Genomic DNA, 18,307 nt, shown 5'->3' with positions numbered 1-18,307 from the left:
ACCACACGCAAGCTCACATGCTGTCCAAGGACTATCAATAAATACCTACTGTGTCTAGGTGGGCAGGGAACTTTCTGAACAGATAAATCATTTTCTTGCTATTGTATAAATTCCATGTATTTAACCCAATCAGTTTTACAGAGAATTTGGGTATTGCTCATGTAGAATGACCCAGGTACAAATCCCATGCCCCTTATCACACAGTATCATTTCTAATTAATGCAGTAAAGATCTAAACAATACCAACATCTTGGGAAATACAGACATCTGTTAAACTCCAGGTGGTGAACTCCACAACTAACACAACACCACATTACTGTACTGTTACAATACACTGTGTCAAGAACAACAAGAGCTCTGGGTTAGTCTTGGTTATTACTGGAAAGGTTAACTTGGCTTCCCGGCACACATGGCGTTAAAGAAAAGAGAAGGAGAGCAACCGAACAAAGAAGAATTGGCAGAATGAGAATATGAGGAGATGGGGAAATACAGCAAAAGCCCACTACGAGACATTAGGCTGGTAAACAGGGTGTAAATCAAGCTGCTTCACCATGGCTGGAGGCCAGGAGAGAGGAGAAGTGGCTCAAATCTAGATTCCATTACAGAGGAGAAGATCAGCTCAGACAGCGGATCCTGAGCTATCTCCTAACCCAGGTAGGAAGGAGATTTTGCAGCTCAACTCAAGCTCACATTCTGCACTCCTCTTGGCATCATCCTGCAGGATAACTGATCCCCTTTTCCAGGGCTGGGAGGCAGAGCACGGCAGCCCCAGCCTGTGTCCTGGGGTGCCCAAGCTCATCGCCATCCTCTCCTGCCCATTTGGAAAGGCAATGACACTGCTGTTGCACTATAAACATTTCCCATTCCTAATCCCACTCTAACTTCTCCCAGGCCAGGTGCCCTTTGGATTTAGTGATCACAGCCCAGGTTTGGGGCATTTAACCCGCTGCAGCTCTTCTGACAGCTCCAGGATGTGACCCGTGAAGTGGCACCAGTGTCCAGCAAAGCAGCACTAAAGGCATCATTTCCGCCCTGCTGTGCCACCGCCAGAGGTTCTCAGGGCTTGGCCAGTCTCTGCCATCACCAGGGGACATGAGGCTGAGGCCACTTTCTTCCCATTTACTGTATTTTCTTAGGGGGAATCAGGTTGGGCATGAGGCTCCAAAATATCTCTGAATAGCAGCAGCCTCTGAATATAGCCCTGTCAAGAGAGAAATTGCCACTTTCCCCGAGGTGGCTTTCAACCGGAGGTGTGTGGGCACAGGAAATTGGAATTCACGAGAGTGGGACAATTCCATTACTGTCTCCTCCAGTTCCTTCTTTCTCCTATAACAGGGAAATTAACTACTTTTCGGGTCTGAGTATATCTGGAGGACAGCAGCAAACCAGTGAGCAACGAGCCTGTGACGCAGCTGGATTTACAAACTGTATCAAGAATATTATTAGGTTAAGAAGTAGTTTGCACTGAAGGAACTTTTTGTTTTAAACACAGTGTTTGGCTTGGCTTTTATTGTACTGAATGGATTTACTGAAAAATAACAATAAAATAAAATCAAAATGGAAAATGATAAATTATTTCCACTGAGAAGATTCCAGTTGTGATAGAATGTAGACTTTGGGGGGGAAAAAAAGGAAAAAACGAAATTATAATATCTCACTAAGCACCAGGCAGCAGCACACACGCACACACACACACAATACTCCATTGCGTCTTCACAGAAAGAGAAAAGAAGCCCTCTGTAAGTGCAGAGATGTGTGGAAGCTTTGGGGTCACAACTTCAGATTTCTCACTGAACCGCAGGAGGTTCATCTACAGCACCCGAGACCGATTCCTTAATATTCCCAACAGTGAGGTTCTGAGATAAAACCTTTCTATTCCCTCATGCCGGTGCCTGAAGAGCAGCATGGCACATTCACTACCACTGGATCCAAAGAAAAGGCAACAAAAGGAAACACAAAGCACAGACCTGACAATTGACCAGGTTTTAAAAGCAAACTCCAAGTGTTTCTGAGCCTGCGCGAGAGAATGAAGGAATTTGGAATGAGTTCAACGCCTTAAAAACAAGGCAGCCTTGATGTGGCTCTGTAGGACCAGGAGAGGTTCCACAACCAAATAAATAGAAGAACAAATAAACAGACCCCAAACCCAGTGACAGCACATCCCCTCCCGCTGCCCCGTTTCGCAGGAGAGAACAGGAGGCCTACCAAGAACAGCAAGATTGAAAGCAGAGATAAAAATACCAGGAATGGCAGTGGGAAGGAGATTCAGGATTTATTAAAGCATGTTGTGATAAAGTTTAACAAGGCCTTAGAAAGACAAGGTAGGAACCTCTGTCTCCCCGAGTTACCCTCTGCAGTGAAGGCCAATAGCCCTCACCTTTGTACTGAATCAAACTCCCTGCAATATGTGAGATGCATGGAGCCTCGCTCCCGTCTCAAGCAGTGGGAGCTTGTTCACAGGTGAGAGTTTTAATGGCACAATTTTCCTAGCGTATTATTTTTGTCGAAAATTACAGCTATATTTGTTTCTGTGTTGGCACCTCTTTAATTATTCAGGCTAATATTCGTAAGTTATGAATTAAACAAAATGCTTGCCAGATCAAAGCTTCTCCTAGAAATAAAGAGAGCAAAGGGGCAGATTTGCAGCCCCAAGCATCATCCTGGTGAGGAGGGATGGGAAAGGGTGACATGAGCAAGCAGTGGGTCGGGGTAACCAGGTCAAGCCCCTAGCAGTGTTTAGCCCAGCTGGTCCATCCCCACCAAGACATGGAAAGGCTTTGAGGTGGCATCTTTATCTCTTTCATTTCACAAGATACCTCATGGATCAAACGACTTCCAATCAATACAAAGAATTTACAAGCTGGGCAGCACTAGGGCTGAACCCCAACCCATGCTGAGGGCTGGTGTGGGGTTGAAGCTCTGCACTACGCTGAGTTTTACCCTGCTGACAAAATGCTGTGCCTCCCTGAAGCGAAGCAGTGAGGAAGGGCTGGAGAATAATGGAATAACTTTCCTAAGCGAGACTGCCTGCCTTCCAGAGACAATCCTGCCACAGACTCCGAAGTTGGTGGTTAGGAAGCTAAACAATAAAGGGCCCATTTCACAGTCCAGTCATTATCCTCTAAGAAAAAAACCAAAACCAACAAAATAAAAGAGAACAAAAATAAAGCCATGAAAAGTCCAAGAGTGACTTAATGAAAACCAGGAAAAAAAAAAAAATCATACTGAAGAACATAACATGATCAAGGGGTAAATTAAGGGTTTGCAAGTGTCAGTGCTGAGCCAGGTCTGCAGACCCGCAGCTCAGAATGATATGCGTGTGCCATGAAGTAAGCAAACGAGCTTTGCACCACACACACGGTTTAGTGGGATGCCTCACAGCAGCGGTGGCCAGCCGTTAGTGACACAGCACTGCCATTCAAGTGGGACGAGACGTGCCGACTTCCCAGTACCTTGCACTGCACTGGCTGAGCTCTCCATTAATACATCATCCAGCATTAGATCTAAAAGAACGAAACGGCGTTAATCACCCGGCAGGACACACGGCAAGACTTCCCTTCCCCTGCAGAGGTCCCTGCGGCTCTCAGGCTCTCCGTTGCCTCTAATGGGAATGGTTCCTTGCAGGACCTTCTCCTGGTGCCTCATGGAGAGTGGGCTCAGGTACACGGTGGAAAACGGCTCTTGTGCTTCTCCCACATACACAGGTGGAAGCCCAAGAGATCCCTCAGAACCCCGTCACTTAATGACGACGAAGGAGAAGACATCTCTGAAGGACAGACTTTATACACGTCCTGCTGGGCCAGCACCTTACAGCAACCACTCCTGCATCTGCCTACATCCTGTGAGCTGGGATTTCACATGCTTTTCTGGTTTCCAACTGTTCAAATGCATTTGTAGTGTCTACAAGCAAAAATGACTGTGCAACCAGTTAGATGTCTATGTCTGACATTGGTAGCTTGGTTTGGGCATCTGGGGACACTCAGGAAGCCCAGCTAAAGGCACTGCCATGGAGTTGCTGGCATAATCAAAGCCCTAGTTTTGGTGTCATCTGCAAGTTCCCACCATGCAGAATAGAGCTAAGCAATGACATCTGTTGCCTCAGAGGCAAAGCTGGACACGGTCAATTAAAACCAACGTTTCACTGAACGCGAATTGGGAAAACTGTTTTGAAGTGATTTGGAGGGCTTCATACTTTGCTCTTGAAAGGTTTTTATGGCAATTGAATACTCAGCAATATTTGATCCTCAGTAAAATAGCTGTTTATTGCCTCTTTAATTAGACATTTCATAGGACTGAATGAATAACTACATCTCCAAGGATGGTTTGTGATTCCTTCCCGCTGGGAAATTGCCCCGGCTTACGTCTTTTCTTCATCTAGCTCCTCTAGCATTATAAATAAGGTCATTAATAATAACTAAACATCTATTTCTCTTCTACAGAAATGCCTGCTTTCCAAAATGGCAACTTTAAATAGGGATCTTTCTATCCAGCTTTTAACAACATTTTCTAACTCATCAGCCTGCAACTGTGTTTGGGAGCTTGGACTGACTGAAAGAGCTTTCTAGGCATTTCCCTGATGTGAAAAACAGCAGCAAAAACCTCTTTCCATCTGTATCCCACTTAACTGAGAACAGTCTAACGTGTCCTCCACCGCTCATGAGGGAAGCCTCCATCTTTCCACTGACCATCAGGGAAGCCAGGCTCTTGGCATAAACTGAAGTTTGGTGTCCAGAGGCTGGTGTGATACATCCTATTGGTTACACAACCTGTGAAGCTCATGGGACTCAAAGAGGTGACCAAAGGGAAGTGCTGGGTAAGTGCTAAACTGAGAGAGGCTGAGACACTGCTGTTGTACGTGGTTGCATGGTTAAGCCTGTCACAGCTATTTGAACACCTTTGAGACTATTAAAAGCAATAAATCAGACTTAATATTACCAGCTTTCGGAACAAGCGCCTGATCAGACAGCCTCTTAAACAGTACTGAAGTCTGTCAAAGATAGAAAAGAGACGTGAAAGGGGACACGGAGAGAGCAGCAGACGGACTGACCAGGGAGGGAAAGTGTGAGGCCGTGGACACAAAGGGCAATGGAGAAAGTTCAGTCAGAGGACAGCATGCGAGAAGAAGAGGATGTCGACCTGTGGCCTCTGGCTGACTTATTTCTTACTTATTCAACCAACAATAAAATAACAAAAAGACTAAGAGACAAGTGTCAGGTTGGAGACTGTTGGCAGAGCGGAGGTCTATCCTCCTTTCACCTGTAAAGCCATCTCTAGGCAGGGCTGCCAGCTTGCACATCCCTTTTGGAGTTAGGTTCAATTTGCATCAGTGCTATTTTGCCTAGTTAGTTACTCTCCTCAACAGCTTTTTTTTCTGATCTGTATTTCTCAAGCAAATGCATTGATATGTTTCTCTAAGGGGGTTTTAAGCATTACTAGAATGAGATGGATCCATTATTTTATTACACTCTTGAATAGCAGTGGTGCTACTGCGCCAATAAATAAACTGGCTTGATAAATGGGACAGGTAACATCACTGTGGCATTACAAGGCTGTAATAAACTAAATAGTGAATCCAGTTATCAAGCAACAGTGCTCATGACTCAGAAGATTTATGATGCCATCCGGCACTGCTGATCTTTGCAATTGTCACTATTTGTGTAACACTGAGCTCTGCTATCCAAGAAGCTCCAGGTCTGATTTCTATTATATTTTAATTTAAATAACCTCCAATGGAAAGGTCATTGCAAATCATGCAGCCATTAAAAAGGCTTCTATGGCTCCTTGCTCAGCCTAAAACGATGCTATTTCCTTCATGCAAATTTTATAGCTGGACATGCTTTTTGGGAGAGGAATGATCACCAGACGCGAGGCAGGGAGGGGAAGGAGAAGGGGATTGTGTGGAAGGTCAAGCAGGACTCAGAAAGATGTGGAAAGACTACCGACCAGCCATCTGTTTCTCCTTACTCCTTCTCTTTTTCTCCAGCCGGCGAAGCCTCTTCTCCTCCCGCCTCTTGGCTTCTTCCTCCTCCTGATGCTGCCGACACTTGTGGAAGTTCTCCACCACTACCCCCACAAACATGTTGAGGACAAAGAAGGCCACGATCAGCAGGAAGGAGATGAAGTAAAGGAGCATCCATGGATTGTAGTTCATGACTGGCTGCAAAGTGGAGGAAGGCAAATGTCGACTGAACCTCAAAAAACCAAGAAAGGAGCATGCTGGCCATGCAAAAGCTGTGGGTGCCCCTTTCAGGCAGCTCAGTGTGCTCTGCTCTTCACAGAAATTAAAGCTCTCTAAGACATTTTAAATGAATGTTCGCAAAACACAAAGAACTTTTGAAAGGAACCACTTCTGTTCTGCCAACAGCAGGACAGCTCTGCAGTTATTGTAAATCCCTCACTGAAAACCTGTACCTACACAAAGCACTTTTCTCCTGAAATGCCCAAATTGCTTAAAAAGTCAAACTATTCTTTGATAGGTGCAGTTCTCCTAATGCTCGTTACATCAGTCGTGTTGCAAAACCTGCATGAAAAAGGCTAGGTCCAAATCCCAACTTCTCACTGGACTCCTTGTCATGCCTGAAGAGTTGAGTTAAATCCCTCCCTCGATCCTAACCCCATAACCCCATTCGACTGTGGAAGCCAATAGTACTTTGGAAAACAAGAGCCAGAATGTGCAGCCTTTGACAACTCAGTTCTCACAGAGCATTTGCTAGAACACGTACCTGCTGGTCAACTCCCACTGCATCTAAGCCATCGTACATGATATCCACCCACCCGTCCTTGGAGGCCAGAACAAAGAGAGACATCAGGGCCTAGAAATGCATGGGAAAAAAGTTAGACATAGTTGCACTAAAGTTCTTTTACTTTGCCCTTTCCTGTCTGAGCATTATCATTACCTGCCTGATAACGGGGCACTTTGATGCCCAAGGTTTCTCCTGGCAGCATGAACCTGTCAATACCCTTGGTTCAGCAATAAGCACTAATTCGGAAACCACAAAGCAGAAGACAAAAGCAGTTTCATTTCTACCCTCCAGGTCTCCACTGCTCCCCACTAATTAGTCCTTACCACGCTACTAAAATAAGGCTGTGTTGCAGAGAAGGTTGAAATTGTGGGGCTCTATTAGACAAGCCCTTCCGCAAGATATATTTAGTTTGTTATGTAGCAGTGAAGCAATTAAGTACTCCACAAAGCCACATGTGCTTGTTCTGTTCCGAAAAGAGGTGTATGCCTGCTTGGAAACACTACCTTTGGGATTTACAGAGACAGAATGCTGTGTATGTGAACTGAATCTTTACTGCGACTGGTAGTGCCCTGTAAGAAAATCCCATGGGATAATAACACACAGGTTTTAAGGCAAGGAGGTAAAGGAGCAAAGAAGCAGATTACCATTCTATTAATACCTGGCCGAGATTATCAAAATTATACTTGTGCCGGACCCATTTGTAGCTTGCTTCTGTACAATCCGATTTATTTGTGATGTTTCTGGTGTCCTCCCCCTGGCAGACAAAAAACTTGCCTTTGAAAAGCTGCAAAATATGCAAAGAAGAGGAGAACTGTAAAGATTCAGCCTGCAGATGATGGGCATTTCTCCCTGGGTACTCTGCACAGCCCACGCTGACCAGAGCAGCTAAAGGAAATGGCCTCATTCGTGCAGGTTATTAAGTGTGAGCAGCCTGTATAATACACACCTAATGAACAAATGCATGATTTCACATCGTTTAGGACACCCACCTCATGTATTAGGTTGTCTGGTTCACTGATCTGAGAATGCCCTAAAGGCCTTTGCTTCTGGGTCGCCAGCAGAAGTGTAGCTCCAGCTAATAGCCCAGACCAGCTAATGGTTTCTTACCACTTGTGGAACGACTCCAGCGACTCTCAGCCCAGTTAATGGTGCTGGTTTTAAGAGTCACCGACAAATTAAGTGTAACAGGGGCCCTCTGTCAGCAAAGGAAAGGTGGCACTGATGAGCACGGAGATGGACTAAGCTCTGCTCTTAGGGGTCACAAGGGAACATGTCAAAGAGGAGCCAAGCTGCTGCGAGTGATGTTGGGCTCTTGTTGAATCAAAACTACTGCCAGTACAGCCCCAGTCTGATCCTGAGCACAGTTCTCCAGCCGTCATTAGGCTCTGAAGTCTGTGTAGGGGTCTCTAAAAACATTCCTTGGGCTGAGCTTAAGGAGCCAAGCCCAAATAGCACCGGGTACCTGACCCTGAGCTTGTTTCCTTTGGTGTAAGCCAAAGGAGATGCAACTCCTGGGCAGTCAGCTCGTGATTTACACCTGCGTAAGGAACATGAGCCTCCTGATTCTAGACCTGCTGCTTCCTCTACACAGAGCAGACTGGTAGGGGATGATTACTGCTTCAGACAGGGTGATTGATGCTAGCAGGTTGGATGGTATCAAAGCCCAAGAGACAACCGACAAATCTGGTTTTATTTGCTGACAGAAGCTATTGACATTGCTGGTTTTGGGGGAAATGGCAGCCTGCTCTCCAGGCTCCTTAAAACACCACCTGGGTATACAGAGAAAAGACACTGACGGATTTTGATCTGTTGTTTTAGACAAATATCAGTAGAAATAATAGTGAACAAGATAAACCACACATTACTCCATGGGTTTCCTTCAGCAATCAACAGCAGAAGGATGTTCTCTAGGCATGCAAAATTAATCACCACTCAACGCAGCCATAAAACCTCTGGATGCAAAAAGAGAAGTATTCCCTGATCTTTCCATGGAGAAACACTATCCGTGGGTACGGCAGACTGGGGAGATACAGCCTTCACAGAGTAAAGCTTTAATTAAGCAGGAAAGTAAACAACTGGTTTTATTATATTGACTATAAATATAACTTCTTCAGGAGCTGGCCTGTAATGCCACTCAGATGGGAGCAGTAACACAGCTACTAACGGGGTCTGGAAATGCAAAGCTCTGTTTGCAAAAATGCTGATTCCCATCACTGCTTCAGATTGCAGCACTTCTGAAAGACCCAGTGCTTCCCACTGTACTCGTTCTGTGTATTTCTTCTGTGTTATTAATGACTGTTCATGCGTGGGCAAGCTCTACACCAAAATCAGTCTTGCTAAGAGGAAATACCATCAGAAATGTGGACAGCTGAATTTTAATAGCATTTAAACCCTCTGGTTTAATCCTCAGTTTATATTTACATGGGAAAACCAACTGTAACTTAGAGAGATCATCTTTTTATAGCAAATAGCTATGGCCCTAATCTTACACCTAATTAGACATGAATATTAACAGAGAACTTTGCATCTGAAATACAGGATCAGTCTTGCTTGTATCTATCACTTAAGCACATCAGCAGTCATGACAATTTAAGCTAAGACTGCAAGTCACCAGGGAAAGCAATCGCAATTAGCAGGGAGGAAACTCACAGAGCATACTGCAACTTTTGTTGCTGGGCATAAATTTTCCTGTGTCTGGGTTTTATACTGTTTTACGGGATATACTTTGTTTTATTAATCTGTTTAGTATAACGGAGGGATGTCATTGTACTCTAATGCAAAGCCAATCTAGCTGCTGAGGTGGTTATGCATGGCACGTTCTCCATTTATTTTCAATGCTGTATTTATTATTTAAAGAGTATATTAGTATAAAATATTACATCAGACACCTTTCTAAACCAAAGACAAACAGAGCTGCTTTCCAAAGCTGGCTGGGGCAGATCAGATAAACTTCAGAAAGAAATAAGTATGTCTGAATATTTATATGAGACAATCTCTTCAGGTGATGAGAAACCCATTGCATTGGAAACTCTGCCACTTTTCCCCTGGGTTCCTGCACTTCTGGGACTGCGGATATTGCCAGCAGAGCTGGCAGGAAGCAGACTCAGAAAGCTCTATTTCTGCAAGCTTTCAGTTATACAAGCTGTCAGAATCTGAATGAATCTCTAGGTCAGGGTCTCTCTGGAGTTTACAAACCAACAGTTTCAGCTTTGAGAGTTTCTATTTCCCCATAGGTTTATACCTAGAAGAAAGGTGGAGGGGAGACATCCCTATGTTACCTCTCAGACAGAACAGGAATGGGATTTAACGGCTTCCCTAAGTGGAGCTTTTCTGGTGGTACATGTCATGCCTCAGGCCTGACCCTTCTGTGGTGTGGCTGGGCCAGGAGAGTGGACAAATGTCTTGAATCACATCCCACTGCAGGCAGAGCAGAAGTCCTTGAGGTGGGGAAAGGATGAAGAAAGCCCATTCTGTGCTTTTAAGGGGGTCATCATGTTGGCTTTTGTAATCACTGCATGCAACAGGGAAGCTTCAGGAAAGTTCCAACACATCAAGTGACACAAAGCCAAGAGCTGGAAGTCACAAATAAATGTGTCTTGAGAGCACTTGGAAGGCCATGCTGTGCTGCTGGGGTGGCAACTGAGGGATACATAAACCCTTGGGTCCGAGTCATTCCAGGCTGTTGACTGTGGCAAAGCTATGGATTCAAAACCAACGTGCATTTCTAAAGCTGGGCAGAGGACCTTGATGGAACCACAGAGGGGCAAAACTAACCCTACTAACTGTATCTAACCACTGCTCCTTCAGCTATGGCTGGGAATACATGCTGCTGGGTCACTGCTGTTATAGACTGCAGTTGTTAATGAGATTTTAATGGCTGATGAATAATGGGAAATCTGCTTCCTCCTCAGTAGGAGCAAGGAGCCTTCCCCAAGAATGCCAAACAGCCCATTGGTTCAGTTTCAGGAAGGTTCATAGTGCGCTATCAGTATAGATACCCAGATGTGGGGCCATGTGTGCCTCTTTACCTCCTTGGGTTAGGTGCTGAGGCTTACAGGGGACTCACCTGAACTCCCAGGATTCCAAAGATTATGAAAAAGGCACAGCAGATGACCACGATGTTTCCAATGGGCTTCAGGGATGACATGAGAGTCTCCACCACCAGCTTTAGTCCTTGGGCTCGACTGATGACTCTGCGGGGACATGTAAACATAAAAGCTATGTTAGTCCTGTCCTTGCCCTGTTCTGCCTCAAAATAGATGTGGAGAAAACAGCATTAGGGAATTTGTTAGAATGGCAAATAACTCCAAGATCATGATGGAAGAAGCAGGACATCTTGAGGTTGCTCAGAGCCGCATCCAGCCTGACCTTGAACGCTTCCAGGAATGGAGCATCTACCACCTCTCTGGGCAACCTGTGCCAGCACCTCACCACCTTCATCACAAACAGTCTCTACGTGTCCTTACAGTGCTGCTGTGCACAGAGCCCTGAGCTACCCCTCAGTATCATCACAGTCTCTTTACACCCACAGTACAACCTCAGCTACTGAACCAGTCGTGTTCACCAATCCCAGGCAACTAACCTTATTTCTGTAGCTCCTCTCTGTCTGGTACCACACAGAATTACTGTACTATACTCTCAAGGACAGCACTACAATAAAAGGACAAGGCTTGTGTGATTTAGAGAAGCCATGTCAAAATGCTGGGCAAGATGAACGAGGTACTCAGGCTCACAGACCTGAAGATGGAGAGCTAAAGGACCGAGAAAGGCATCTGAAGAGGTTGCACACCTCCCTGCTCTTGATGCCAACCGGAATTAAGCATTTCACTAGCGCTGTAAATCAATTTGTACTGATGCCATAGAAACTGTGTTTTCCCAAGGCAGAAATAGCTGTCTGCTGTGTAAGTCAGAGGGATACTGGCTGGTGACTCCTTTGAACACTTGGCACTCAAAAGTGCCATAAAATTCCCCACCTTCCTGTTTCTGCCTAGTTCTCCCTCCTGCCATGGGAGACCTCTCATTGCCCCCCTGTTTTTCCCCAAGCCTGCCTGCACCACCTGAAGCACAGTTGGAGTTTTACTGATGGGAGAGGATCCAAGTTCTCCTCCTCTTTCCTGCTTCCCAGGGGTGCTCCCAGGAGAGGTCCCCATGGGTGCATCCACCTGCCCAATGCGCATGGCCTTAACCTGGGACTACAGCCAAGCCTGCACCAACCCTCCCTGCCCCAGAGCCGGCCTCTTCAGCGAGCTGCAGTGTTCAGTGTACAGCACTAGGGCTCTGAAAACCAGTTGGCTTTAAACAGAATCCTGAAAAGCTAAAAATTATTATTTCCCTTTTTTCTGGTTAAATATTTACTCAAAATGTCAAGGGTAACTCATCAATTATCATTTAAAAAATAAACAGATGGTGGTATTTATATCCACTCCCTTAGCAGTGAAGCACAAAAGGCAGATGCTGCTGCTCCTAATGCCTGATGTCTCTTCCAGGTAGCTGCTGTGGCTCCCCATTTCAGACACCTCAGCTTTCCTGGTGCTCAGATCTGGGGTATTTTAGGGGATGAGCTAGCAAGTGAGATGGCTTAGGGAGCAGAGGGCTTGCTCAAGGCTGAGATGGCTCCAGGGGACACTGTGGACCCCATGCAGCCATGGAAGCATGGAGGTTGGTGTGAGACGCCAAAACTGCCCATGTGCATTACCCCAGGCTGAGGTTCTCGCTGGGGCAGTGATGCTGATGCATTGTACCTGCATCAAGGCTGACAGGTGATCTGAGGGCAGCTAGCAGGGGTAACTGGACAACAGGTTGATGTGCCCTACTCAGTATGGTTAATCCAGCCTAACTGGCTAAGCAAGGGCTCTTCCAAAAGCAAGCATTGGGATGGACAGTCTGAAGCTGAATCTCTTTTCTAAATCCTCAGATGGTCTAAAGACTTTGCCATCCCTCACGTGTTACCCTCAGACCATCCTGGGTGAAATACTACAACTGCCAAACTACAGATGGGAAACTGAGGCATAGGAAGACAGCAAGCCATATTCTCAGAGGTATGCAACAACTCCATTCCAATGATTTAAATGGAAATCAGGTACTTTGGTGCCTTTAGGGATCCTCACTATGTTCTGTCCACTGTCACACAAGATGGAAACAAAGTCAGGTCTTCTCAATTGAAGGCCTATGGTCGAAGCTACTGGAGCATCCTTAAATTTTGAGGAACAGGAAAAAAATCCAGCCTCCAGAGTATAAAGCTAATAATCTTCTCCAACACTTATTAAGAAAGCCTATTCTAGAAATAATAAAGTGATTTCCCTTGTGAGATACTATTCGGTATCCAGCAGAGAAAGAAAATAGGAGGTTACTTGTCTGACTTCACAAAGCCATGTGTGTTGAGAAAAAAAAAGGATGAGAAACTGCAGCATTTGGCTGCTTTCAGTGTTTTGATCAACCAGGGAATTCCTCAAACGAGAATGCATGAGGGTAAAAGCTGCCACCAGTTTAGCTCCACGCCAGAGCTGTTTCCAGCCCTACAGGGAGAGACGACTTTGAAAAGAGTTGGAAAAGTAATAGTTCTTACTAATGAAAACCTTGGAGCTCCTCAGATTAAGGGCTTGATCCAACGTCAAGGCGAGTCTGTGCGGACTCCTGCTGCTCTCCTGAGAGTCTGTTAACTCTCTTAAGAGGTGCCAATGAAATTCTGAGCCTTTCCAGATTGTTAGTATCACCCTCAACATGTCAACATGCAGCATCCCCACACCTCATCAATGTTGCCCAACGTCCTGCTGATAGCAGGCTTGTAAACTCTGTATTATCTGACACACCACTCCTGCTATTTATCCCTGAAGGATGCAGCTGATTTGGAGCCCTCAGGGTGTTCCAGAGCCATAGACCCACTGTTCAGGACAATTCCAGTCTGCATTTGGCATATGACAAATGGGGAAACTGAAATGAGACCATTTTGCCTTTTTTTTTTTTGTCTTTTCAGTGTGAAGAAACGTTAATCCCTCTAGTTCCTCCTGGTTCTGCTGGTCTCAGCATTCCCAAGGCTGTTAAACCCCTGGTGTGAGACACTCCAAACCCATTGCCAGCCTCATCGCAGCTGGATCACATTTACTAATGTTAAGCCCGCTAGCCTGATCAGAGCTCTCAGAAGTAGCAGCAGCACTTAGATGAAGTAGCAGATCAACATTAATGAAGACCTTCCCCCACAGATTTAAACAAATAGCAAAGATGATATGATAGATAGAAGAGAGTCTCCAAAATGACTATTTCATACGGTGATGCTATGAAAAGTGAATAATTTAACTTCTTTGGAAGTTAAAGCCCAGGCTCTGTAGAGAGTAAAACAGCACTGAAGTCCATTCACATTAAATCCGAATACATTTTCCATTTTGATTCTTCTTCTATCTTCAGCTACAACTCTTGATCCCAACAACAGCAGGTTGAACGCGTTAGGAAGGAATGTTATTGTATAAGCAAACCCTCTACTGGCTGAAACATCAGAGGGTCATGGAAATATCTTTAAATGTCACTCCTTTAAGAATGTGTTTTTGGAATTCTAGACATAAAGCTAGGCTGGAATGCTCATGGATTCAATTTGGAGGCTGATAATCAATCATGCAATCAAAAGCCCATGATTGGTACACAGGCCAGTATATTTTGATGTCTTGGTAAAAGGCACAAGCACTTGTGGGTTTGCGTGCTGCATAAAGCAGCGGGGTTGTTTTCACAGGAGAAAATAAGAGGCAGAATGAGGGAGGTCTTTTGCAAGAAAAGTTCCTTCAGACCATCAACCAAGAAAGCCAAAACAGATACAATGAGGGCTGTCCCTACTCTTGAGTGATGCCATGGCTTGGCTTCTAACTGAGGGTGTGCTCCCTGCTCACAGTGCTCACAGAAAGGGAGGACAGAAGGAGCCGGGTTAGCTCCGCTGTTGTGGGGACAGAGCATTCGCTTTGGTCTCTGCCTTATGCCTTCCTGGAAAGAAAAACATTGGCTTGGTCTCCACAAGGAGCTTCACGTGGGCACAGCGACTGGATATGCAGGGTGTGCAAAGACCTCAAGTCACCTGTCCCAGCTGTCATCTCTCATTGATCCAGCTGAACATCCCAGGCAGTGATGATGTGATCCCTGAGCCGCGCAGCGCAGCCGCCAGCAAAGGCAGAGAGGGCAGCGCAGGGCAGCCCAGATGTGCATCGCAGAGGCAGATGGGTTTCCACATGTGGAGATTTATGACTTACTGAAAAGCCCCCAGTTTGATGGCTGCTTTTTCATTTCCTACAAATCTAATTACAGGGGAATAGAACTGATTGTGAACATATTTAGGGAATGGGCTTGTTGCTGCCTTTTTACGTTTCCTTTGTAGTAGAAAGCAGCATGTTGGCTGAAAACATTCACACACTCTCTTGAGAAAACATATCAAATGCCAACAGGAGTGGAATAGCAATGGAAGAGCCTAATCCTGTTCCAGATGGCAGGTCTTCCTCCAACCTGCAGTTACTCATTGGATTATTTCCCTAACTGCAGAGTACTCATGCATATAGGTGACTACAGAGAAAGGCTCTAGTAATCAAAGACCCAGGTCCTGGCCAGGCAGGCCTATAGATCAACAGAAAAGCATGCAGGGTTTTTACTAGGTCAGACAGGTAACTCTGGCAGAGCTCAGCACAACCCAAGCCAGGTGACTCTAGTAGGGTTCAGCACAACTCCAGCCTCTTCCTCTAGATCCGATTTAAACACACCACCTCAAAAGAGAAACTTGGACTCCCCAGTTCAGAGATGGGAAATCAATCCATCTCTTACCCAGAGCTCTACACATTATACTGTAGGTTTTCTTAAACCAGGTCAAAAATCAGCCAGAATAGAACAACTGAACAGTTCTATCAAAGCAGCAACCTGGCAGGAACTACCCCGAGAAACCAGAGTTCACACGGAGATACGAGGGACACATGAAGTGGAAAAAAGTCTGAATTGGAGTCGTGTAGGACAGTCCATTCACATGGTCACGGAGCTGCACCGCACCAGCGGCACTGTCTGTCCAGATAAAAATGATTAAAAGCAGCTCACATCCAAAAACTCACCAGGCACAACATACACATTGAGCAATTTAAGAGAATGTCTTTCGTAGCTGTTGAGATATTTGAAGGATATATGTATAGGCACGGTCATTGTTATTTAGACTTATTATTCACACAGGGGTAGTAAAACAACATCTTCTGTCAGAAGCAGGGTCCTATTTTTCTGTCCTGAAAGAGAAAATCCTGACTCAAAGCAAACCTTTGATGAAGGAAGCAGCAGTAAGATATGACAGGCGCACAAAGATGCTTTGAGCAGGAAGGTTTATTAGCTGCTGCATAACAAGAGCGGCAACAATGGTATTAAAGAGGGACTGCATTTAGCATGGAGAGAAACCTTCATGCCTTGGGGTACAGGACAAAACAGTTGCCTGCTTGGAAGAAGCTGGTACTTGGGCAGGTTCTTGTCAGAGGGGTGCCTGCTGCTGGGGCATGGGATACCGCCTGCTGTCAGAGCTGGGGGATCAAGCTAGCAGGACAATTGCTTTCATCTTGTCTGGGCAATTTTCAAAGTAAACGTCTCTGTAAAATTAATGGGGAACTGAGAGGGAAAAAAAAGCTTCTTTGCATTCTAGGTTGAGCAACAGTTGAGTCTCTGCTTCCTTAAAAATGATCTGCCACCTGCTACTAATTTCCTTCTTTGTTACGAAAGCCATTGACTGCCTGAAGGAAAGGGGGAGAAGAAGCTGTTAAGCTGCACTTTACACAGAGCAAATGAGAACACAAATAGCAGGGGATGTGTGTTTTAATGAGCAAAAGGAGGCATTGATCAGTTTACTGCTGCACTAGGAGCTGCTCCCAAAACACGGTGAGCACCCGGAGCTACTCGTGGCACCGCAGGACATGAGGATGCTCATTGTCTGCGGAGCAGCAGGAGGCTGGGCACAGCACTGGTGACAGGCACCCTGCCCATGTCTCATCACCCCCTTCCCTTGCACAGATGATGCTGCTTGCAGGAGAGGCACAGTTCTCCTTTGTCACACACACCCTATGCTCATTTAGGTCTTCTCTGCTTACCTTAAGGGCCGCAGCGTCCTCAGCAGCCTCAAAACCCGCAGCATTCCCAGGATTTTCGTGCCGCTGTCCGACACCATTGAGACCAGGATGTCGATGACGGAGATGAGAACCAGCACCCCATCCAGCACGTTCCAGCTGCTTTTCAAGTAGGCTTTCTCCCCAAAGCACAAGCCTAGTGCCACCACCTGCTCGGACACCAAGTTGCAAGAAATTATGACTACTGCCTCCAATATGTTTCTTCCCGTTAGCAACCTGCTGAGAATGCAGTATTTACAGATGCAAGTTTGTGAGTCCATTTGCTTCCCAATATAGAAGTCTAATTAAACAAATCAACATGTTATACTGTGTGAATTATAAAAATACCTCTGCAGAAACATCCCAGATTGTCCCTTACAGCTGATGTATTTTTAATGCAGCTAAATGTAGCTGCAGAAAACTGTTCCTGTTTAGCTTTGGCATAAAAAGTTTGATCATAATTTATTCCTGTAGAGTGCTGGAGCAAAGGTTCAGAGTGGCTGACCCAAGCAATCATTTATGAGCTTTGCAAATAAAGAAACTAGAGAAACTTCCCAAAGAAAGAGCAATTGTTCTGCGAGATGATTATGAATTACACAAGAGAGATTTACAGCAATGGGTTTCTGAGCCTCCTGCCTCAAATCCAGCAAAGTGTTTCAACGTGCTTAATTTTAAGTCTCACCCTCCTCAGGAAAGCACATAGCTGCTTAGGTTGTTGAGGACAATTGGTTGTTGAAGACAATGGGTCTTACATGCATGGCTGAAGTTAAGCATGTACTCAAGAGCTTTGCTGAATAGGAAAGGATTGCTGAATTGAAGCATCCCATTGCTTGTATAATGGTGTAAATCAAGAGCAACTTCACTGAAATTGTTCTGATGTAAAACGTGCTCAGAATAAGGCATGTGGTGGGTATTTGTATACAATGCAGAAGAGGAAAATATACACCTCACTGGTAGCTGGTAGACCTACGGGTTTTGTGAGTCCACAGCAATAAAATATCACTGCTATAATACAGGCACACTTATCCTCCACCTTCATTTACCTTAACTGTCATCTCAGTCAGGAAGATAACTGTAAAGATGTAATTGGAGAGTGTTAGGAAAATCCGTTCCTAAGGAAAAGAAAATGAGAGACAATATCTTATAGCCTGCTCTCTGCAGCTGTACATCTCCCTGTGCATATTTGGGTGGTTGCTAACTGTTTTCCAGCTTCTGTGCTGAAACAAGTTTTGGACTGTTTGCTCACAAAGGGGAGAATCCTTAGAGAATCCTTAGAAAACATTTAGACAACTCCAGGCGTGAGGATTCAGCACAGCCAGTGCCCGAGGCTGTGTCAGCACCATGGACAGGGGCACCCAGCAGCACCTGCCACGAAATCCGTCCCCTTTTGCCCCCAAATCTCCCCATCTATCCCCAAATCCACACCCCCCTCCAGCATAAACAGGGAGGACTCATTCCCTTGGAATATGC

General features: G+C 45.4%; 1 protein-coding gene across 11 annotated transcripts in view; it reads right to left on the bottom strand.

The window, feature by feature from the left end:
• The window catches only part of CACNA1G (calcium voltage-gated channel subunit alpha1 G), a 138,887-nt gene that overhangs the window by 25,361 nt on the left and 95,219 nt on the right, over positions 1–18,307 (bottom strand). For 3 of the 11 annotated variants that reach the window (XM_065693235.1, XM_065693226.1, XM_065693229.1), the window contains 7 exons: positions 17,881–17,949; positions 16,823–17,007; positions 10,810–10,936; positions 7,402–7,527; positions 6,723–6,812; positions 5,944–6,157; positions 3,453–3,503 (listed from right to left, as the gene is read on the bottom strand). In XM_065693235.1, the coding sequence (XP_065549307.1) occupies positions 3,453–3,503; positions 5,944–6,157; positions 6,723–6,812; positions 7,402–7,527; positions 10,810–10,936; positions 16,823–17,007; positions 17,881–17,949 (862 nt within the window). The remainder of the gene's footprint in view (positions 1–3,452; positions 3,504–5,943; positions 6,158–6,722; positions 6,813–7,401; positions 7,528–10,809; positions 10,937–16,822; positions 17,008–17,880; positions 17,950–18,307) is intronic. The other 8 variants (XM_065693237.1, XM_065693227.1, XM_065693232.1 and 5 more) reach the window with 4 other exon arrangements.

This window comes from Lathamus discolor, chromosome 13 (assembly GCF_037157495.1).
Source record: "Lathamus discolor isolate bLatDis1 chromosome 13, bLatDis1.hap1, whole genome shotgun sequence".
NCBI classification, from domain to species: Eukaryota; Metazoa; Chordata; class Aves; order Psittaciformes; family Psittacidae; genus Lathamus; species Lathamus discolor.
The sequence above is the reverse complement of the archived record's forward strand: the minus strand, read 5'-3'. Positions and strand labels throughout refer to the sequence as shown.